This window comes from Bubalus kerabau, chromosome 1, assembly GCF_029407905.1.
Source record: "Bubalus kerabau isolate K-KA32 ecotype Philippines breed swamp buffalo chromosome 1, PCC_UOA_SB_1v2, whole genome shotgun sequence".
In the NCBI taxonomy this organism is placed as follows: Eukaryota; Metazoa; Chordata; class Mammalia; order Artiodactyla; family Bovidae; genus Bubalus; species Bubalus kerabau.
In genome coordinates, this window is record NC_073624.1 from 200,052,096 (window position 1) to 200,076,507 (window position 24,412).

At 42.3% G+C, this 24,412-nt stretch overlaps 1 protein-coding gene across 1 annotated transcript in view; it reads right to left on the minus strand.

The window, feature by feature from the left end:
• SNCAIP (synuclein alpha interacting protein) overlaps nt 1–24,412 on the minus strand; it is a 163,550-nt gene that overhangs the window by 7,032 nt on the left and 132,106 nt on the right. Inside the window, exons 7-11 of the mRNA XM_055549763.1 lie at nt 19,381–19,506; nt 14,427–14,596; nt 8,312–8,404; nt 6,673–7,741; nt 5,339–5,409 (exon numbers count right to left, since the gene is read on the minus strand). Coding sequence (XP_055405738.1) covers nt 5,339–5,409; nt 6,673–7,741; nt 8,312–8,404; nt 14,427–14,596; nt 19,381–19,506 — 1,529 coding nt within the window. The remainder of the gene's footprint in view (nt 1–5,338; nt 5,410–6,672; nt 7,742–8,311; nt 8,405–14,426; nt 14,597–19,380; nt 19,507–24,412) is intronic.

Below are 24,412 nucleotides of genomic sequence, written 5' to 3' on the forward strand. Positions count from 1 at the left end.
CAGGAAGTTCTTACACCTTTCATGGAGTTGACCATGTTTTAACTACATCCTCTCAATTTTCTCTTGATTATTCTCTTGCTAAATGAAGGAACATGCCTTATTCTGGCACGGCAAAATTGCTAACGACAGTATTGAAACAAAGGACACTGGCAATCCAGGGATCTGACATGCAGGAGAGTCGTACAGCTACACTGTCCTCCAGGTGGGAAGGGACAGCTTGGATGGCTGTGGTTGGAGCAGGGATTCTCAGTGAAGATACCAGATGTTTGGCTAAAGTCTCTACCTGATACTTTAAAAACTCAAGTGATTTACGGCTTCTTTAAAAGGGGCTTAGGAGAGTTTATAGACTGTTTAACGTGCAAAGACAGTATAGCAGTGGCACATGTGTGGTGCAAATACGACACTGGTTCTACACTCGTCCCCTTTGGAGGTTATACGATTCCAAACCGGACCGTGGGGGAGGGAAAGGGAGAGGAAAGGAAGGTGGAGGAGGGAGAAGGGAACTGTTTGTTCATAACTGTTGGGAGTACACTTAAACCAGATGAGTATGCTGAAAGAGTGTATTTCTGATGGGAGGATTTTGGTTTCCAAGGTAGATCTCCCCTCTGTCCCCTCCTACCTGAAGCTCCTAGGTGTTCCACACATTCGTTTCTTGCCTTCCAAGTGCAGTGCTTTGAGCTAGAACATGGATTCTTATTTGCAATAGCTTCTTCTACATCTCAACTCATCACATTTTGATACTAAACCTTGTTCTACTGTCTTCCTATGATAGAATATGCTTTCTCCTTTTCCCAGAGGGTATAAGGAACTTATGAATAAAAACTCCATGTGTGAATCACACTCTCATGAATCTTGCAAACTCTGGCAGATTTTATAAAGGGTTTGCTAAGTTGTGCCCAGACACTGGAAAGAACTGATCATGTGAACAATTCCCCATCACATGGGCATTTTTCTCCACACACAAGATTCTACTAGGCAACAGCCAAGAACAATGCAGAACTGTGACTCATTTCAAAGGAGATGCTGTCACTTAATGAATGTAATCTGGAGAAATGGTTCCAGATTGGGACACATCATAGGGACCTGTATGAAATACAGGTTTTCTCTATGAAATGAATGTGAATCCTAGGGAGGCAGAGGTGGGGGTGGGTGGGACAAGAGCTGAGCAGGAGAAAACTGGGCAAATGTGGGGAAGGCTATAGGGAAAGGAAATAGAGGAGTTCTAGGGATTTTTGAGGCAGAGGTGGTTACCCCAGGTACACCAACTTCTCCAGGCTCTGGACCCCAGAACTAGTATATCAGATGCAAAAACACAGAAAAATATACTTCACATCAGAGATTAGAACATAAAACTGTAGTATGGGGGCAGAAACTCTGTCTACAGGGTTACCAAACCCCCTTTTAGTACTAGCACTCTAACAAGTTTTTCTGAACTATTAAATTGGTAAATTTTTATTTACCAGTTCAGACCAATCAGACCAAATTCAGTCTGCTCTCAGCGATTCAGTCTAGAACTATGCAATCAACATAATCTCAGCTGGTTTGGTCACACTCCTATGACTAGGTAATTATCCCTTCAAGAATCTCTAAAAGTTGAAAATACTTTCAGGTCAGAAATTTTAAGATTAAGGTGTGGTTATTTGATTTATACCCAGAGAAATGATGGCAAAAATGCTTTAGTACCAGGATCAGAGATTCCTTTTTGTTCTCCCTGCATCTTCTATCATGATTCTGGAATGCTGTTCAGTGGGGCCGAGGGTATACACTGCCTAGGACAGGTTTCAGCCAGGGCCTCACCTCTACGTTCCCAATGTCTTCCCTGTCTTTGGCTCACTTTTCTGTTTAGTAATATTTCCTGGCAATAAGGACAGATGTGTTTGTGTTTGTGTGTGTGTGTGTGTGTGTGTGTGTGTGTGTGTATGCACATGCATAGCAGGGGTACCCTGAACTCTAACCTCCAACTGGGCACAGCAGATGACCACTGCCATATCCTTACATCATTTCACATCATTTCAGTCCAAATTTACCACTCTTTCTGAAGTGGCTGTTGAACAATCTTGACATCTATATGAAATATGTGCTACTAGCTCTTGGCTCCGGATGTATAAGTCCCAGCGTGGCTAATTCCTTGGCAGTAAAACCCACACTAATGGTGTTTATTGCTTAATGTCTTTTTAAGGAGTCTGCTCTCATGTTGGTGATAGGATTAGGGGCTTCCTGATGCTAACCCCTCAGGCCATGGTGCCACTGTGGTCAGAGAGGATATGACTAGTGGTGGCCAGGGGTTAACGCCATCTGCCTATCAGGGACTGGAATCGATGCTCACTTTATGTGTTACAGATCTCACATAGACTTAAACTCTGGGAAATGAATGTCTTATTGGCATTTTAAGATAAGTAACTGCCAACATTCCCTTGGAGTTGTAATAATTTAAAACCAACTTGTCCTTTATAAAAAAAAAAAAAAGTAAAGATAAATCTGTTATAAACAAAGTCATCCTCTGCAGTTGAAACACACTGGGAAAACTATTCCAAGTAACAGAGTTGAATCTAATTTTAAAGGGCATTGAAAAGACATTTAGATTCTTTGCTATCAAACTGTGACCAATTTGGAAAAATAAATAGCAAACAGAACCCCCCTCACAGAGCTGACATTAGAATGTTGTATTCATTCTCTATTTTTCCTTTACTGAAAAAAAATCTTAGGAACTAAAACGTGATCAAGGATAGGGCTGGAAGAAGGGTCCATTGCCCCTCTCTTTCTCCCAGGGATATTCTGATAGGGTCACCAGTGGCATAATGCTGAGAGCCAACTTCAACCCAATGACTGCCACTGCTTTCCAAAATTACATGATCCCAGGCAGTCCCTGCTCCCCAGAGGAACCATGTGGCCTTCAAGAAAATTCTTGGGTCAAGTTTTGAAGGCATCACTGGTAGATAGGCACTTGAGCTTTTTCCTTTTTTCCCCCTTTCTGAGGGATGCCCATGCTATGGATCCCAAAGGCAAAACAAGAATAAATAGGTATTTCGCATGTTCACATTCCCATGCTAGCTTATTTCTTTGAGGGATCTTTATTTCAACTAGATATAGCCATCCTTACTTTATCTAAGGAGTGAACTAGGCTGGTCCTCCCTACCTCTGTGTGTGGTGAATGAATAGGAGAAAACTTTTCACTCGATGGTGAACAAACTAGTGCATTTTCACTTTTCATGGGACACATGTCAAACTAAAACCATGATAAAATACACAATGATTTTATATGATAGGGAGGGGGAGGGGGTCTGGATGTTTATCTAAATACACTGAATTATAATTATAATTTTGGGGTTTCTCTTTATTACTGAAAGAAAACTCTCTTAATACATAAAGCCAGTGAATCTGATAGGTTCAAAACTGAGTCTTCAGAAGGACTGTTCCTTTAACTGAGAAGGAAAGTGTTAACCCAGTTGTCAGATATCTGAGTAGCCTCATAACCTCCTTTTGTGCTCTGATTTCTGTAATCCTATTATAGTAGATTGTTAGCTTTGTTTCCCTGCTTGTAAGAAGACAGGATGAAATATATCTAGCAGGAGAATCTACTGTGATACTAATTATCTTGTTTTCAGGTGCTGTGGGAGCCTGGAAGAAATGAGAGGTATTTTCCCTCCTGCTTCAAAGGAGTTCCCCAAGCCTGTGTGCTTCCTTGCCTTAGAGTATTATTGGTGATTTCCCTTTAAGGACAAAGTCAGAATTTTCCAGGTACTAGAAGACAGAACCTAAGATGTGGACACAGAAGGGTACAAGGAGGGTCAAGATAGGCTGGGAGAAACAGAAGTGGGCTGATACCAATGTCTGGGAAGGGGATGGGTATTTTTTTTCTATTTCCTTCCCAACCCAGGCACTGGGCTGTTAGCACTGGCCAAGACGCCCTGCCCCAGTGTGGTGGGAAGCAGCCCAGACTTAGGCAACATGCGAGCCTGACCTGAGCAGAATGAGGGTGACCCGTAAATACCAGAGCTCCAAGGGGCTTCCTTCAACTTATGTATGGAATTAATGAGATCCCTAGGGGGACCCTGTAAAATGACAGATTTACTTTTCCTCTAGCCTGAACGGAGACATGAAGTGGATTAAATTTGATTTAGAGGGAAAGAAAAAGAGAGTGACATTTCTTACACCTTAGAATTCTGAACTAACATTTATATCCACAACACATTCGCTTGTATTTGTGTATCTGTAATTATTATATATAAACACAACTCCACACAAACATTTTGGAGGATTTTGGAAGGGTGCTAAAAGGCATGCCATAGTCTTAATTTAGATGATTAGTCCTTTTGAAAGGGGGTTAGGGGTTTATCTCTCCTGGAATAAGCCTGTCAAGAGGCACTTGACTGCAGTACCTCCCTGTCAGTTGCTCTCTTCTAAGCACTCCCGTCTCCTGCTCTGTTAGGGAGTTGTGTGTATCCCGGGGATGAAGGAAAGCTATGCCGAAGAAGGACTTTGCTCAAGGAGCAGCCTGAGTCAGGGGGGACCTTGGAGATGATCCTTCTGTATACACAGTCCATGCCTTCTGAATCACAAATATTGTGTTGAAGAAAGGCCTTTTTTGGTGTTGATGGTGGTGGGTTCTCACAGCCTGGCTTATGGACCAGCACTGCAGTCCTCAACACTGAACTAACTGCAGCATGGCAGGACCTCAGCTCCTGAGGGCAGCAGACTGCTGACTACGGGAGCTTTCAGTCTACAACCAGCAATGAAGAACCTCAGCTCAGTTTCAAAGTTCTGATTATGATAGGAGGCTGACTCACTCCACCCATGACAGGAAGTGTCATTTCTATACTTACTCATGTGAAAGAAAGTGAAAGTGTTAGTTGCTCAGTCTTCTCTGACTCTTTGCAACCCGATGGACTGCAGCCCACCAGGCGCCTCTGTCCATGGAATTCTCCAGGCAAGAATACTGGAGTGGGTTGCCATTCCCTTCTCCAGATGATCTTCCCAATCCAGGGATCAAACCTGGCTCTTCTGCATTGGCAGGCAGGTTCTTTACCATCTGAGCTACCGGGGAAGCCCACCATTAAAACAAAGACTGAAAGTCAAGGTCAGCTGGGAAGCACAGCTTGTCTGTGATCTGAGGAGATTTCTCTGCCCTCTGCTACTGGAATGAAGCCCCTCCATTAGGGTGGGTACCTGCTCCCTTTCTAAGGACCAGTTACAAATCTGCCAGCTTCTATTTGGGGGAGGAGTCGGAATTTTCTACTTCCTAGGTGTCAGCGCCTGCAAAAGGACCACAATTTAAAAGGTCATGCAATTTAAAGCGAAGGCCTGGCACTGCTGTGGATACACCCCTAGCACCACATACCGTGCATAGTTATGCAGATGCTCTTCAATCAGCGTGTTAGAGGAAAGATTGATGCAGCTGCCGTACATCTCCTAGAGAGGTGCAATTAAAAATCATCTGAACACATGCAACAAGCTCAGCACGTGCACACGTCTCGATAAACAGGAGGCATGCAGGAGACAGGTTAAAGGATAGAAGCTTCGGACATACTTTACGGCGCGTGGGGAGCTGCTGAGGTCTTTGACTCCTCAGTGAGAGGACCCGTTAAGTTACCTGGAAGAGTTTTATTCCAGCACTGTAAGTCTGGACATATTTAATCCAAAGGGCCTGGTGTTCGGGGGCACAAACGTGACTTTTCTAAGCTGAAGCAAATACATGCTAAAGTCTTTTATAACAAAGACAACTCTGTGGAAATCAACGTGCAATTAAAATTTGTGTGCTGTTAATTGGAGTGATATTAAGTAAAATTTGATTTTGGTACTGCAAAAAGAGTCTGGAAAGTTCTTAGACCTCACCGGAATGGGGTTGTACCTTATAACAAATAATAAATTATGCAGGTGTTGACTCTCTAGTTACCATGAAGGATATTCTGGGTCCTTCTATCTCACAGAGGGTTTCACATTTTGGCTGCTATACCATGTTTTTAAGGGCATAGCAGGCACAAAGCATGCAGGAAACATTACTTATAAAGATGTTCGTATCTCTTATTCACAGGATTTAAATCCAGATTATAACATGTGGTTTTACAATAAATGCAATTACAGAATGTAGTTCATGGCACACACTCTGCCATCCCCTGCGTGCTGGCAAGCACTGTAGACCACTAGGGCTTCCTTAGGGGCTTGTGTCATAAAATGCCAATGTGGAGGTCCCTGTGGCATATTCATTTCAAAGGTCTTTCTAAAGCTGAGTATTTAAGTCTTTAGAAATAGAATTTCTATTTGTATGCTGTTTAATTGGGCTCAAGAACAAACTGTCCAGTCACATGAGGAGAACTAACTCTTCCTGAGGCAGAATCAGGGATGAAGAGGGGCCTAATTTCACATCGATTTTGTAATCTAATCCTATAGAAATGCCTCCCCATCTACAACTCCTAATTCTCAATGATCAAACTACTTGGGGAAATTGAGGGGCCAGGATATAATCTCCTGGGACCTGTTTAATCATCCTCTCTCAATTTCCGAAGGAAGAGTAAAAGGTACTTAACACAACATATCTCATTAGAAACGCTTGAGTCTGTTTTTCCATGCATCATTTAGAATTCTTGCGGGATTCCCTCAAGGTGGCCAAGGGCTGTAATCTGTGGTGTAGTTAATTTAAAGGAATAAAAGGGACATTCTGCAAACAGCACTCACCGCCTTATTTTTTCCTTTGCTAGCAGAGCTCCCGGTGTTTCCCTTACTGTCTGTCACCTTCCTCCCAAGGGAGGTTAAGGGGAGGGTGGAGGTCTTCAACTGGTTGGATGCCTGATAGTTATTATTATTGTTCTGGTTGCCACTGAGCGTCTCCATAATGGATCGGAAGGTTCCAAAAGGCCTTTTGAGCTGATCCCCTGATTCGCTAGCAGCAGACGTCCGCTGGAGGGTCCTGCCTTTTTCTCGCTCCTTTTCTCCGTTTAGTTCAAGGCTAGTTTGCTCCATCTGCACCACCGGCTCCTCAAAGGTCACTCTGAGTTTTGAGTTCTGAGATGTCCGGCGCTTGGACGACGGGGACTTGAGGGCACTCTTGGGACTCGTGGCTACTTTCTGGGCGGCTGTGCTGTCAGGGCTGGGCTGAGGGGCTTCTCCAGAAGGTTGGCTTGAGGGGGTGTTTCCTGAGCCTGGACACTGGGATTCCATGTCCGGCTCACTGCTCTCTGAGGTGGGGGATGGGCTGTGGCCCTCCAGGGATTTGGAGGCCTTGATACTAAATGGAAACCTGCGTCCTGATGCCAAGGTGTGTTTCTTGATCATCAAGTGGAGGCTCTCTGCACTGTCCACGCCCTCCACACTCTCCACAATGGGCTGCGGTCTGGGCCTGTCAACCTTCCTCACAGGGGTGCCCTTGGGGTCCTCAGAGTTGTTGGAGTCCGTGTCAGCCTCGCTCAGTGGCCGCTGCATCAGCTGCTTCAGCCGCGCTAACTTCAGTTCCCTCTTCTCCAGGGGGATCTTTTTGGAATGTTTCGAGGAAGTCTGAGCATCCTGGAATTCCAACGACAGCTTTTCCTGGGTGCAGACATTCTCTGAAATATCTTTTCCTAATAACTGACGTAGGATTTTATCAGAATCTTCGTCTTTCACTTTGGCCCTAGCCCGGCTGGATGCTGACAGGCTTCCAAGAACCTGAATCCCCTCCTGGACTCCTGATTTGCTTTTGGCTACAGACTCATCCTCTGTGTCTGGGGACTTCCACTGGGACTTTCTGCAAGCTGGAGAGGATGGTGAACTGAAAGAGGATGGAGAATATATGAGATGATCTCCTATTGGGTTAAAATAATGAACCACTGTGTGGCTTTACTGCTGTGAATAACTTCCACATCACTAAGACTGAAATAAGAATAATGTCTGTTTCAGTCAAACTACAAACATTCCATGGTGGCAACCATAACCAGAATGGGATGCCTCATACCTTATGCTGTAACTACCAAATGTATCTACTGTTTCATTTTTTTACACATCAATTTTGCACAAATTTTCCCAATCCCATTGTCAATAACCTTATGAGCCTACATATCCTTATTTCCATTTCATAGATGAAGGAAAAAAGACTCTAAAAGAGTAAGTGACTTGTTTATAGTCATGGTAAGAAGAAATGGCAGAGCCAGAGATAAACTCACGTCTTCTGACCCTAGATCCAGTGCCTTCTTCCCTATGATAGCTCATTTTTATTCCTCTTTATAAAAATAAAATGTCTTCTGTTGTTATCTTCTAAAAAGATAATAAAAGAAAGTCCAAGAAAATGGCTCAGAGATTAAAAATACTTAACAATCCTAACCACCACCACTTCTGGTATTACCTGGGTGAAGAAAGGAGTGACTTGCCCTCTGATTTCTGGGCTTCTAGAAGTTGTTGGAGCTGGTTCTGCAGTGTGACACGTTGCATTGTCTGTCTGGGAAAAACAAATCAAAACAAATAAGTTCTCTGACACATGGCTACTACCATAAATTAATAGATATACATTTTCTCATGATAATTTGCAATAAGTTGCAATAAATCTAGAAGCTTTGCAAATGTGCATAATCTTCAGCCTTATAATTCAGAAATTTTCCTAAGGATACAATCAAAAGTACTCAACAAGATATTTATTATTCACATGGCAGGCAGGTTCTTTACCACTAGCGCCACCTGGGAAGCCCATTAGTAAGAAAACTGTAACATAAATGCTCATCACTAAGACTGAGTAAATCAATTTATAATTATTTCTAGGAAGGCAGCTATTAAGAATGATAATATATCTGAATATTTGTGACATAGAAAAAGCTTCCTTAATACATGCGTGTGTGTGTGTATATATATATATATATATAAATAAAGTATACAGTATGAAGTGTATTTATATAAACAGACACAGACACACACACACACAGAGTGTAATTTACTTTCCTTAAGTTAAAAAATAAAGTTACAAAATGCTGTGTGTAATATAATCTCATTATCTCATTTTTAAGAAATCTCTCTTTCTCCCCAAACCCCAGCCACACCCCAAGCTAGAAGGATATACTCCAAAATGTTACTCACTCTCCCTAAATTGTCTGAATTTATAAATTAATTGAGTTAATTTAGCCATCAGAAAAAAGCTAAATAAAACAAAGCAAGCAAACTGCTTCCAAGTTGGGTATGCTGTGCTGTGCTTAGTCACTCAGTCGTGTCCAACTCTTTGCAACCCCATGGACTGTAGTCCACCAGTTTCCTCTGTCCAGGGGGATTCTCCAGGTAAAAATACTTAAGTGGGTTGCCATGCTGTCCTCCAGGGTATCATCCCAACAAGGAACTGAACTCAGGTCACCTGAACTGCGCGAATTCTTTACCGTCTAGGCCACCAGGGAAGCCCCAGAATATTGGAATGCATAGCCTTTCCCTTCTCCAGGGGAACTTCCTGACCCAGGAATCGAACCAGGGTTTCCTACATTGCAGGCAGATTCTTTACCAGCTGAGCTACCAGGTAAATAACTTGGTATTTTTTGTATAAAGAGAAAACTGTGTATGGCAACAGCTGATTTACTCTGGACATAGAAGCATATGCATCAGAATGTGCTTTATTTAAAGTTAAGAAAATAGGTTGAAAGCCATAAGTTAAGGTAAAATCTGTTTAGAAAACACATATTATTATAGAACTTGAAAAAGTAAATTACACTGATTCTGATTTTAGAGAAGTAAGCAGTATTTACTGATCTCTGTAGTATTCCTGTGGTACTCCCCATTGCCCCCCAAAGATGTCTATCATATCCTAATCCCTGAAAGATGTGATTATGTTACCTTATGTGATAAAAAGGGAATTAAGGTTGGACTATGGGGTGGGTCCAATCTCACCACATGAGTAACAGTGAAGAGAAGGCAGAAAAGGAGATCAGAGGGACTTAAAGTGTGGTAAGGACTCTACCTGCGGTTGGGGACTTTGATGATGAAGGAAGCGGCTGTGAGCCAAGCAATGCAGTAGCCTCGAGGAGCTGGCAATGACTCTCAGCTGACAGCAAGAAAACAGAGACTTCAGCAAGAAACTGATTCTGCTACATGACCTGAATGAGCAGGAAACAGACTTTCATCTGAGAGTCTCCAGAAAGGAAAGCAGACTGTGAACACACTGATTTTAATCTAGAGAAATTCATTCTGGTATCCTGACCTACAGAACTGTGAGATAAATGTCCATTGTTTTAAAACACTAAGTATGTGGTAATTTGTTACAGGAGTAGAAAACTAAGCATCAAAACTGGTAGCAGCTCCCATGAGTCAGAAGGAAGAACTAAACCAATGAGTTATAAGTTTTCTTAAAAAAGCTGCTGAATCTTCGATGCTGGCTTGAGGAAGTTCAGTCTTCTCCTTGCCAAATGTCACTGCACATCCTCAACAGCTGTCGGCTACCTAAATTTAATTCTGAGAGATCAGATTTGCATAATACTCTTCCACCAGCCCCAGATATTCTCCTTTTCTCAGAAGTGGTCAGTCTTAGTACTAACATTCCATCCCTGCTGCTGCTGCTGCTAAGTCGCTTCAGTCGTGTCTGACTCTGTGCGACCCCATAGACGGCAGCCCACCAGGCTCCACCGTCCCTGGGATTCTCCAAGCAAGAATACTGGAGTGGGTTGCCATTTCCTTCTCCAATGCATGAAAGTGAAAAGTGAAAGTGAAGTCACTCAGTCATGTCCGACTCTTAGCAACCCCATGGACTGCAGCCTACCAGGCTCCTCTGTCCATGGGATTTACTAGGCAAGAGTACTGGAGTGGGGTGCCATTGCCTTCTCCTATTCCATCCCCAACACTTAAGAAGTCTGTGATCTTATTTTATCTTGCTCATTCTGTGACTCACACACTGAAATAAAGCAGAAGCCAGCAAACTTTTTCCTAAAGGGTCAAATATTAAATATTTTAGGCTTGTACACCACAAATTCTGTGCCATAATTACTCAACTCAGCTGATGTAGTTGTGAAATCAACACTTGGTAATATGTAAGAGAATGTGTATGGCTCTGTTTCAATAAAACTTTATTTACAAAAACAGGTGGTGGAAAAAAAAAAGCAACAGGTGGTGGGGTGAATTGGGCCTCAGTGTATAGTCTATAGTTTGCTGACCCTAATCTAAAGAATAAACAAAAAATATACAGGAGCTTTCTACTTTTCCTACTTTGAAATTTGGTATTGCCTGTCAAGTATTTTAGAAAAACATTAGGTGAGGGATTAAAATAGATGAAGCAAGATTACAGTCTCCTTTTAAAGGGTTTTTAGGTGTCAATGTGAATTATGACACAGTCAAGAAAACTATTTGGAGGCAATTAGGTTGACTGATGACAGGAATCCCAGGTATGGATGGAGAAAAAAAGGACTCTATTATCTAGATTCTAAAAAAGCCCTCAGAAAGGACTAATCAACTTTATAATATATGAGCATGTGAAATATGAATATGTGAAAATATGTGAGCATTTGTCCAGTATGTCTGCTAGGCTGCTCTAACAAAGTACCACAAGTTGCCTTCCTTAAACAACAGAAGTTTATTTTCTCATAGTTCTGGAGGCTAGCAGTCTGTAACCGAGGTGTTGACAAGGCTGGTTCCTTGGAGGGCTGTGAGGGAGAATTGACCCTCTGCCTCTCTCCTAGTATTTGGTGGTTCACTAGCAATCTCTGGCATTCTCTGACTTCTGAATGAATCACCCTGATCTTTGCTTTCCTGTTCACATTATCTTCTCCTTGTGTGTGTCTGTCTCTGTGTCCAGATTTTCCCCTTTTGCAAGGACACCAATCATCTTGGATTGGGCCCAATCCTATGACTTAATTTTCACTTGATTACTTTTGTAAAGACCCATCTCCAGATAAGCTCACATTCCAAAGTCCTAGGGGTTAGGACTCCAACACATCATTTTATGAGGCCACAATTCAACCCATTGACACCTACACGTATAGATCAGGATGTCTAAGAGAGCTGAAGGGTACCATTTCTAAATAATAGCTATGTTGATGAAGGACTGGTAAAAATATCCTGGGAGGAAAAGGCGCTCAAGACTGTCTCCCACTCACAATTTTGGACTGAAAAACTAGTGTTTTCCATCCTTCCTTGTGCACCTTTTGATGTTGTTGGTGCCCTAGAGTCTGAAGGGTACAGTGGACTAAATAGAGTAAGTGAATTTCTGTTTTAGTTTTGCCAGTCTCACTGAGACACACACTGAGTACAAAACTAGGGTCTCCAGCATAACCTCTCTTATTTCATATTCTCACTGGCTTGACTGCAACTGTCTACAGCCTTCAGCTTGGAAACAGTGGAATAACTGCTGTCTATTAGCGTACATGTGTGTTTTATCCCAGGATCATCAGCACAGAGAGCAGCCAAGACCCTGACCTTGAAGAGTTCTACCAATAAAGCAACTACTACAGCTCAGGAAAGCCTCTCCAACTCTGTGCTGAGAGATTGAGGGGAAGGTTTTTCAGTCTTTTCTCTGAGTACAAACCTTTAGAAAAAAACATTCCATTGGACTAATTTAAAGTTCCTCTCGTTAAAAAAAAAAAAAAAAAAATAAAAAAAAAAAATAAAGTTCCTCTCGACGGATATGTGCATACACTACTGAGGGGAGTATCCACTGGTACAACATTTCTGGAAGGATATTAGGCAGCATCTGTCTACAAGTATCATGACAGCAAGGAGATCAAACCAGTCAATCCTAATGGAAATCAACCCTGAATACTCATTGGAAGGCCTGATGCTGAAGCTCCAGTATTTTGGCCACCTGATATGAAGAACTGACTCACTGGAAAAGACCCTGATGCTGGGAAAGACTGAAGGCAAAGAAGAAGAAGGTGGCAGAGGATGAGATGGTTGGATAGCATCACCGATTCTATGCACATGACTCGGGCAAACTCTGGGAGACAGTGAGGGGACAGAGACGCTTGGTGTGCTGCAGTCCATGGGGTCACAGAGTCAGACGTGACTTAGTGGCTGAACAACAAAAATCCACATGTATGCACCTTTGTTCTGGTAATTCCTTTTCTAGGAACTTCTTTTCAGAAATACCTATACATGTACATAAAGGCATGTGTACAGTATGTTTGCCTTGACAAGATAACTTCCTGAAGGGAATTAGGAATTTGGAATTAGGAATTAGGAATCCCCTTCAGTTACATCCAGACCTTCAAAGCTTGCTCAGCTCATCTGCCCCAGGGGAGTCTTGTGTAACTGGGCAAAGGATTGTTGGAGAGAAAGGAACCCCTCTAATTTTTAAGTTTAAATTTTTTTCTAGTGAAAGCCTAAACTCATTAGAGACAGTATTCTAGGTACTGACAGAGGAAGGGTGGAGGAGTGCAGAAACTCTTAACCTCTAAGGCACGAGAGCAGAAGCAGAGAGAGAAATGTTTCCCAAGTCTAGTGAGGAGCCAGAGGATCTAAGGACTTGTCACTGTTGCATGAATTAAATTCTAACCAGTTAAGGCCTCCCACCAACTACAGATTTTTTTTCACAAGAAAAGAAGAAAAAACTATTTTTTTTATAATTTTAAAGTAAAACTTTACTTTTCTCCCCTAAAACTTAATTTTTAAGGTCTATTCTCCTAATCTGTTACCATTACTTTGAGTGCTATTCTTGATTTTCGATGAGTCCCTTATCAGTATGGCAATGGTCATTTGGCCAATGTGTTCTCCAAGGGCTGACCTCTGTCCCCTTAGAGGGGCCTCAGCTCTTAGTCCTTCAACCCGCTTGACCCCCACCCCTCCCAGATGACCTCTCCTTGGGCCCTCCTTTTTTCAAACACATCATGGCAACTTCCCAGCCATGCTCCCCTGATATCTAGTTATGCAATGTGTACCACCTTTATTATTTCATCAAAAAAAGAACTGGGCTTAACTAGACAAAGAGTGTTTTAAGTAATGTCATACTGAGTTCACATTCTGAGGATTTTTCATTCTGAGGATTTGTGAATTGTCTGCTTAATTTTTATAATAAATTTGCGGCAATGGTTACCAGGGTACCTATACTTTCCTAAATATACATTTTTCTTTTTTGAGAAAACTGAGAAACTGGCTCATCTTGAACCTTTCTCTCTCTCACATTCTTTATAATTTGTTGAACTATTAAGGACAGAAGTTTGGAATGATGCCCACATGTGCTTTCTGCGCCTACTACATCATCTGGGGCCCTAAGATGTGAAGACAGAGAGAGGCTCTCTCCCCTAGTCCACTGTGGCTTAAGTTTCCTGCTGAGGAAGCTTGCTCTGCATTCTTTTTTTGCTTAAATATCATTTTGCCTCCACAGAGATGGCATCTTCAGCATGAACACCAGCTGTGAGGACTGGGAATGAGGGAAGAAAAGAAGATGAGGAGGACACTAGGCATTCCCAGTACCACCCACGCGAGGGAGCCTTCTGAGGACCAGGCTGACACCTAAGCACGACCTGACCAGCCAGACTGGGTTCTCATGGAACAAGCAGGTCACTCACTCCTTCAGCTGCTTGGTGAGCTTCACCACCTGGGAGGCTAGCGACATGCAGGTCTCCACCACCACCAGGTACCGGGAGCACAGGCTGTGTCCATGGCGCTCGGCGCTCTGGGAGGGCTTCTCCCCAGCGTGGTTCTGCATAGTGACATTTGCTCCGTACTCAACCAGGGTCTGTTAGAGGAGGCACAGACATGTGATCCATCAGGACTTCCCTCTAAATGTTATTTAAAAAATTTTTTTTGAAGTATAGTTGATTTACAATTTTGTTAGTTTCAGGTATGCAGCAAAGTGATTCAGTTTTATATATATATATATATATATATATATATATATATATTTCTTTTTTCCAGGCTGCTTTCCATTATGGGTTGTTACAAGATATTGAATATAGAATATAGTTCCCCATGCTACACAGTCAACTCTTGTTGCTTATTATTTTATGTACAGTAGTTAGCATCTATTACTTTCATACTCCCGAATGTATCCCTCCCCCACCTCCTTCTTCCTTTTGGTAACCATAAATTTGTTTCCTATGTTTGTGAGTCTGTTTCCTTTCTGTATACAGAATAATTTGTATTATTTTTTAGATTTCACACATAACTGATATCATATAATTGCTTTTCTCTGACTTACTTAGTATGATATTCTTTAGGTATGTTCATAAACATTACTTTTTAATGATTGTAACAGAAGGTTGAATGGAACTTCTCCTGTTGTTCCAAAACCAGTCACCAGAGTCCACAGCAGGACAGGGTGGGGGCAAGGAGCCTCACATACAAAGAGAACTTCTAGTGAGATTTTAGCAGTCAGTATCAGATGCCTCCCTTCAGAACCTACAACAACGCAACCGACCAACCTTCCTACTATCAACCCCACCCAGCCTCAGAAGGACACTGGGAAGGGGAGGAGGATGTGTTGTCCTTAGGAGTCCTTTCCTTCATGAGATGAGCAGGGCCGTGTCTGCAGTAAGAGGCTCTGTCCCTTTCAGTGGGTGGGCTCATGAATTTAGGGATGCCCCTAAGAAAAAGAAGGAACTTTTTTTACCTGTTCCTTTTTGGGCAGCACACTTGATCTGGCGCTGAACCTACCCAATCAGAGATAAAAAGAACAGGAGAGAACTGTCATGGCAGGGGCCCATATTCTCACCATGTGCCCTGGCGAGGATGTGTCTCCATAGATTGAGCAGATGTTGTAGAAGGGAGCATGCTGTGAGCTTATTATCACCCGATGAAAATGGAAAAGGTTCTTTAGCAGCAGGAGGCAGTGGGAAGCAACACCGTGGAGGGGCTTGTACGGGGGGGGGGAGAGTGCAAGGTCGGGGCCGCATCTCCCTGTCAGGTAGCAGTGGGGAGGCTCTAAAGGACCCTCCAAAGGCCCCACCCACCACATCCACCAGAGACACAGCTCCTGAAGGCTGCTCCCGAGGATATCAGTGGCAAACCTTAGTGAGCTAAAGAAGCAAGACAACTTTCAGGGAGATGCCATGGCCCCTGCCAGTTAAGCAAAGAGACAGCTGACTTTCTCTCTCCATACTCCCTATTTGTCCTCAACAGTGGATCCCAGGAGAAAGAGGTGAATAGGAGCTAAGGTGGTGTGTAACAAGCCAGTCAAGCTTCTGTCCCAACCTTGTTCCTTTAACCCTGAGCTGATCTGGCTTGGGGAGGAGAATACTTTGAATTAGAAATAAGACTGAGATTGTTCAATTGGTTTGAAGTATATGTTAATAGTCAAACAAAGGCAAAAAGTTAAGGAATCTTGTCAAGGTATCATTAATATAGGGGAGAAAGATTTGAAGGAGCATGGTTGAGACTGTTAATTTTTTTTCTTTTTACTGTACTTTGCTTGTGTGATCTTAGATCTCTGATCAGGGATTGAACCTGTGCCCTCAGCAATGAAAGCAAAGAGTTCTAACCACCGGTATATCAGGGAATTCCCTGACATCATTAATTTTTAAAAATAAAAACTTTAGTTTTTATGCTGTGGTGACAATAGACTCCACAAAAAGCTGTCATATCAATATTAATCAACTGTCATAGTCTGATATATTTTTTTGACACTATCAAGATGAGTTTGTAGACCTCCGAATTTATTTTAGTAATAGATAATGTTTTCTCCACAAGAAATAATTGTTATTTTAAAACTCCTAGACTACTCAGACTCAGAGGTCATAAAGGAGCTTCATTTTCCACTCAGTTTAGGATTACTCGCCATGAAAAGTCACTGTGCCCTACAGTTACTGCCACTCAGCTCACAAAGCGTCCCCACCCCACACTGAGCTCCCAGAGACACAGCATAAACACACACTGTTAGCTTGGCTCTGGCCTCTGCAGTTTTCTTTCCAGTGTTTCCCATACTCAGCTCCCTCCTCACATCATAACGACACTTGCTCACTCCCTTTTCCACTTCCAATCTCTTTGTACCTACTTTTTCTCACACCCAGTGGAGAGACTTACTTCCAAGAGTATCCAAGTTTCCACATCCATGGTGCCTAGTGCCAAAAATATCATTTGTGTTAAGTGGAGATGAACACGCTGAAAGGACAGACTGCCTCTCCTCACATATTTAAAAAAAAAAAAAAAAATTGAAATCTCAAACAGAATTAGTGATATCAGCCAGTTTTCTTTGGCTTGCAGTCATTTATTAGCTGATAAAAGTTTACTCTTTTTTACTTTGAGACTATTAAATATGATAGTGTTTTGTTAAACAGAAAAATGAAGTTTTCAGTCTTCGTTCAATTATTTTTCCTCCACAAAAAGCAATGCTACTCCTTTCATCTTTCTGCAGACCCTGGTAGTAATTAAAATTTCTCTCTTTTCTATACATTTTGATTTCTCATCACTCCTTTCACGACTGGGTGTCTTAAATCAGAAGATGCATGCTTTGCCAACAATAGTGGGGAAACTTCTCAGACACTTGGAATATTTCCTGTTAATGCGGCTTTCCACAGAGCAGTTGCATGTGAGGAGACCGTGTAGAGATCTTTTTGCTATTGCCTCTGCATTCTGGTTTTATTCAGCTCTTGTCTCATATTTACAGCTTTTGCATATCTTCTCCTGTCATTTCCTAATCCTCTCTACTTTTCTGAGCAACTGGTTCTCACTGCCCAGTTTTCTCTTTCAGATACAGTCTACCAGCACACAGGAAAACCTTGGTAAGTGCCTGTTAAGTTTGGAATAAAAGAAATATTACCAAATATGGTGCAAAAGAGCACTGTTTTCTTAGAGTTCTCAAGTACACATAAGATATTTTGAACTGTATGAATCTGGTGAGGTAAAAGTATTTTCTTTAATCGTGGCCTTCACCCATACATTGTCAATCGTTCTTTTCCTACATTTCAGGCAGATGTGGGAACAAATCCATAGATGTTGGGTCATTTTCGATGATAAGAATGGTGTGACTGGTCAGACTCTGGTAATGATGATTTATTTTCCTAAAGTAAATTCCAGGCCAGTTCTAAACTTTGTTTCAATTCAAAGCTTTTCCTCTCCTTACACCATCACTGTCCCTCCTCCCCTTCAGCCCTCCTCTCTCATTGTTTTGTCAGTCAGGGCCTTATACCTTCTAGCTGAAAAGGCCTATCCAGTTATTTTTAAAAACTTTTTTAAATTGAAGTATAGTTGATTTACAATGGTGTGTCGTTTTTTGCTATATAGCAAAGTGACTCAGTTATACACATATAGGTATTCTTTTTTATATGTTCTTTTCCATTATGGTTTATCACAAGATACTAAAAATAGTTCCCCATGCTGTACAGGCAGGTGGGAGAGGGAAGGCCTGGGAGTTTGGGATTAGCAGATGTTAAACTATTACATATAGGAGGCCTGCCCAGTTTTCACATTCACGTGCTCCTCTCAGGACCCCCCGCCATGCGCTGTGAGGGTGGCAGCCCTGGTGTGGCTCAGCTCTGGGCAGCTCTGCGTTCAGCTGCAGGATGAGATGCCAACCCCTCTTCTCGTAGGAAGCCTGTACTCTCTAAGCAGTCCTCTTGGAGGTCCCCTCAGGTGGCTGGGTCAGGGAGATGACACCTCCCATGGCTCCACTCCCCAACCTTTTTCCATCACTACACACATAAGACACAGTAAAATTCTCCAGGTATGTTTGGCTAAAAGGGTGAGGCCACCTGAGCCTGTTGGGTGGACTGGCTAGCCAATCAGGGCCCTGCCGAGTCTGCCCTCGGGCTGAGGGGGTCTATGTCAAGGGCTTCCTAGAATCAGTTCTGGGCTTTTTGAATGTATTCAAGAAGCTCAGTCCTACTACAAAGAAAGGGAGAAAACCACAGGACCCTCTCTCCCCAGCCTACTACCTGCTGTGTGTGTGTTTAGTCACTCAGTCGTGTCTGACTCTTTGCGACCCCATGGACTATAGCCAGACTCTGTGATTCCCTTATCTATGGGGTTATCCTGGCAAAAACGCTGGAGTGGGTTGTCATGCTCTCCTCCAGGGGATCTTCCCCACTGAGGGACACAACTTGCGTCTCTTGTGTCTCCACTGTGTCATACTGCTTGATGCTCTAAGGAATTTTTCTAATTGTTTCCTGAAAATTCAGTTCTGTTTTTTAGACACTTGGGAAGGCAAAGTGTGCTAATGACAGCAGGCATGGCCACCTGCCATGTGACAGTCTGAATGATGTCCGTCTGACAGGGGTTTTCTGCTATCTTGAGAACACAGGGTGCTTAACGTCTACTGTCCTCAGCACTGGGGTTTTCAGGCAAGGCTGAAAGGGCAAGAAGAGACCCTGTCAACACCCTGTGACACGCAAGGAGAGACCCAGACGGCTATTTATGCCAGTGCTTGTGTGCATTTCTGGAAATACAAATATATCAATTTGATTCTTTTATTATCCACTAAAGAGACAAAGTTGATTTAATCTAGACATTCTCCGAGGGAACTAAATTCCCATTTTCTGTTTTACTGCTTGTTGCACTCTTTTCTCCAGAGAAGCAGGGCCCGTGTACCTGTATGCACCCGAGGTAGCCATGCTGTGAGGCCACATGAACAGCACTGTTGCCATCTTGGTCCACTTCATCCAGCGAGATGCCCTGCTCTTGCATGAACTGAAGAAGCCACAGCAGAATCTTCTCCTATAAACACAAGGACAAGTTGGAATTAATTAGGCTGTCATGTAGAGCCAAATGATTGGAAAAGACCCTGATGCTGGGAAAGATCAAAGGTAGGAGGAGAAGTGGGTGACAGAGGATGCAATGGTTGGATGGCATCACCAATTCAATGGACATGGTTTGAGGAAACTCCAGGAGATGGTGAAGGACAGGGAAGCCTGGTGTGCTGCAGTCCATGGGGTTGCAAAGAGTCAGACATGACTGAGCAGCTGAACAACATGTAAAGAAGCCTAATAAAAAGACAGGAAAATAAAACTCCAACATGTGAAGCTTAGATATAGCCAAGCTTACCCTATGAAGAGAACATTTCCATTCTGTATGAACTGAAAATTGATGCATCTCTGACTAAAGTCAATGAAAGAGAATTGTGCTGAGAATTCATAGAGCAGAAAGTTATCTCAGAAATGCTCTTGTTTTGCTTCCATATTCTTCAGGTGGAAAAACGGATTCAGAGAAAGTTTGAGCATCTCCTCAAAGTTACACAGTGAGACGGAGTCAATGCTGGAACCAGAATCCAAGTCTTTTGATTTCAAGGCAATATTTCTGCTCGTCTGTTAAATTATCTGATAGCTTTAAGAATATTATAAAACCTTGAACTATTGAGATAACTAGTTTCTACTTTAAGTTAATCACACTTCACCTATGACTTTGTAATCTCACACCTTTCAATCAACAGGCTTCCAAAAAGGGGACACATATAAAGTTGTTAGGCATAAGATAACCACACTGAAATGAAACTGGGACCCTCTTGATTTTTCTGATCAAATGGTGGCGGTATTTGAAAGGTAAAGCTTTCTCTTCTATGTTAAAGAGCACCAAACCTCTGAACAGAACCTTTCCAAAGCAAAGGCACAGAAGAGTCAGTGCGTGTTGTCCTAACCTGTTTGCATTTTACCCACTGAATCTTTTGTGGTATTTTCATGGTATGCTTGGTCTCAGGAGAAAGCAGGGGGATGGGATTTCAGGGTTTTAAAATAGAAAAATTAAATATAATGCTAAAAAAATACGAGAGTGGTAAAAACAACAGCATGAAATTTAGTGGGTGGAATTTGACATTTAAAAAGATGATCATGCCTTTCAAAGAGCCTTGAACCTCTCCTTAGCCTTTTAAAGGATTTTTTCCCAGTTATTTGCTCGGACTGGTCATGAACTTTTATACTTTTCTGGATTAAATTTGCCTGCACCTTCTGAACATGCCAACTAATCTGCTAAAGGAATGTTGGATCAAAACAGCCAACTCCTTTCATGTTTCTCCCCTCATGTGGGGAACGGGGCACTGTTTATGAAAGCAACTGTGATATCAGGGAGAGACCGAATATTTGCACCACACTTTTTTTCACAGGAGCAAGCAGAAAGTAAGCCCTCCAAAGAAAAAGAAGAGAAAATGTAGTCAATAGCTGCAACCAACCAAGAATGTACCCTGGCAAAGCAGGGTGAGTGTTAGCTGCAAAAACAGACAGACCTTGCAGGAAGGGGAAATCCTCCATGTCCTGAGAGAATGAGGTGGGGCAGAGCCCCAAGGCCAGGGCTGGGTGGCTGGAGGTGGATAAAAAAGAGGCCTATGTGCTCTCTTCTTCAGAGGCAAACAAAGAAAGAAAGTTGAAACTGATACCAGAGCAAGTGATGTTTCAAATGGATAAGGTAGAACAACTTCTGTTACTTTTCCTATTTTAGGGGAAAAACAAAACAAAACAAAACTGAATTACCTTAATTTGGAGACAGATGACTAATTCATTTTTATTGAAGTACAGTTGCTATACAATGTTGTTAGTTTCTACTGTTCAGCAGAATGAATCAGTTATACATATATGTATATTCCCTTTCTAAGATTTCCTTCCTATTTAGGTCACCACAGAGCCTTGAGTAGCGGTCCCATGCTATACAGTAGGTTCTCATTAGTTATCTATTTTATACATAGTAGTGTATGTTCTTGCCTGGAGAATCCCATGGACAGGGGAGCCTGGTAGGCTGCAGTCCATGGGGTTTCGAAGAGTGGGACATGACTGAGCGACTTCACTTTGACTTTTCACTTTCATCTTTGGAGAACGAAATGGCAACCCACTCCAGTGTTCTTGCCTGGAGAATCCCAGGGACAGCGGAGCATGGTGGGCTACCGTCTATGGGGTTGCACAGAGTCAGACACGACTGAAGCGACTTAGCAGCAGCAGCAGCAGTATATGTCAACCCCAAACCCCCAATTCATCCTCTCTCCTTCCTAGTATCCATTAAGTTTGTTCTCTATATCTGTGTCTCTATTTGTTTTGCAAATAAGGTTATCTGTACCATTTTTCTAGATTCCACATATAAATGATATTATATGATACTTGTTTTTCTCATTCTGATTTACTTCACTCTGTATGACTGTCTCTAGGTTTATCCATGTCTCTGCAAATGGCAGTACTTCATTCCTTTTCGTGGCTGAGTCATATTTCATTGTATATATGTATCACATCTTCTTTATCCATTCATCTGTTGATAGACATTTAGGTTGTTTCCATGTCCTAGCTGATGTAAATAGGTGCTGCTGTGAACCCTGGGGTGCATGTATCTTTTTAAATTATGGTTTTATCTGAGTATATCCCAAGAGTGGGATTGCTGGATCATATGGTAGTTGTACTTTTAGTTTTCTTCAGAATCTCGATACTGTTCTCCACAGTGGCTGCATCAACTTATATTCCCACCAACAGTGTAAGAGGGTTCTCTTCTCCATATCTTTCCAGCATCTGAATCATGTGATCTTAACTCCTAGAAAGGTCTGGATGAGTGGGTATATCTCAAGATCAATGACATGACCAACTGGTTAGAAGTCAATGTCTAAGAAATATCAAGAGGGCAATTTGCTGTGCCTTTGCTGGTGAAAAGGACAGCCCTGCTATCTTCAATGGTCACTGGCAAGCTTGTGGTGACATGGTTTGCTCCATGATATTAAACATTAAGATTGTTAAGTGGGAGAGATTTTAGCGAATCATCCAATTCAAACTCTTATTTTACAAATCAGACAACTGAAAAAAACAACTGGATATTCTCAGATATTCCAGCAGCTTCTTTAGCAAGTAAAGTTCAGAGGGGTTCAAGATAATCAGAAATACTTTATATGTACGTTCTTGTCAGGCACACTTTCATGTTTTCCAGACTCAATTAAATATCATAATGGATATGTGTGTGCTCCACATGCACAGAAAATGCCCTTTACTATAATTCACAGTGTTTTGACTTCTGTTGTTGTTGCTCAGACACCAAATCATCTCTGACTCCTTGTGATTCCATGGACTGCAGCACACCAGGCTTCTTTGTCTTTCACTGTCTCCCAGAGTTTGCTCAAATTCATGTCCATGAAATCAGTGATGCCATTGAACCATCTCATGCTCTGTCATCCCCTTCTCCTGCCTTCAATCTTTTCCAGCACCAGAGTCTTTTCCAGTGAGTTGGCTCTTCCCATCAGGTGGCCAAAGTATTGGACCTTCAGCATCAGTCCTTCCAATGAAAATTCAGGGCTGGTTTCCTTTAGGATCGACTGGGTTGATCTCCTTGCAGTCCAAGGGACTCTCAAGAGTCTTCTCTAGCACCACAATTCAAAAACATCAATTCTTTGGCAGTCAGTCTTCTTTATGGTTCAACTCTCATGTTCAGATATAACTACTGGAAAAACCATAGCTTTGACTATATGGACCTTTGCTGGCAAAGTGATGTCTCTGCTTTTCAATACGCTGTCTATGTCTGCCATAGCTTTTCTTCCAAGGACTAAGTGTCTTTTAATTTTGTGGGTGCAATCACTGTCTGTAGTGATTTTGGAGCCCAAGAAAATAAAATCTGTCACTGTTTCCACTTTTTATCCATCTGTTTGCCATTAAATGATGGGACCAGATGCCAGGATCTTAGTTTTTTGAAAGTTGAGTATTAGGCCAGCTTTTTCCCTCTCCTCTTTCACCTTCATCAAGAAGCTCTTTAGTTCCTCTTTTCTTTCTGCCATTAGAGTGGTGTCATCTGCATATCCAAGGTTTGATATTTTTAGTAATAGAGTTAGAGGAAATATAATACTACATTCCATAAGAGCAGGAATTTTCCCTTTATAGAAATCTGGGAAAGAACCTATAGAGACCTGGACTTTACAGGGGCTTGATGCCTTGGGAGAACAGGACAAAGTCTGTGTAAGGCAGGAGGTGCCTTGGCTCCTGGGGCTCTCCAAGTCAAGTGTAGTCCATACTGTTATGATAACCTGCTGCTTTTCTTAGGACGACCTGGATATTTCTTCCTTATAATTATTCTTACCAAATTCAATATGCAAGACTTTAATCAAGGAAGACCCATTATCTTAATTCAGGTTAGTTGCTCCGTGGTGTCTGGCTCTTTGTGACCCCATGGATTGTAGCCCACCAGGCTCCTCTGTTCAAGAAACTCAAACTCTGGGAGATAGTGAAGGACAGGGAAGCCTGGTGTGCTGCAGGCCATGGGGTCATAAAGAGTTGGACACATCTAAATGACTGAACAACAGCAGCAACAACATTATCCTATTGTTTAAAACAATGTAGGTCTTTGCCCAGCAGGTCAAATTCAGTTTCCTATGCTGCAGTGGACACTTTAATAAGCTATGCAACTGGCCGCACCGTCCCTCGTGGCTCAGATGCTAAAGAGTCTGCCTGAAGTGTGGGAGACCTGGGTTTGATCCCTGGGTTGGGAAGATCCCTTAGAGAAGGAAATGGCAACCCACTCCAGTATTCTTGTCTGGAAAATCCCATGGATGGAGGAGCCTGGTGAGCTACAACCCATGGGGTTACCAAGAGTCAGACATGACTGAACAACTTCACTTTCACTTTATGCAACTGGCCTGTTTACTGAGAAGTTATATGGAAATGACCATCTCCCCTATGAT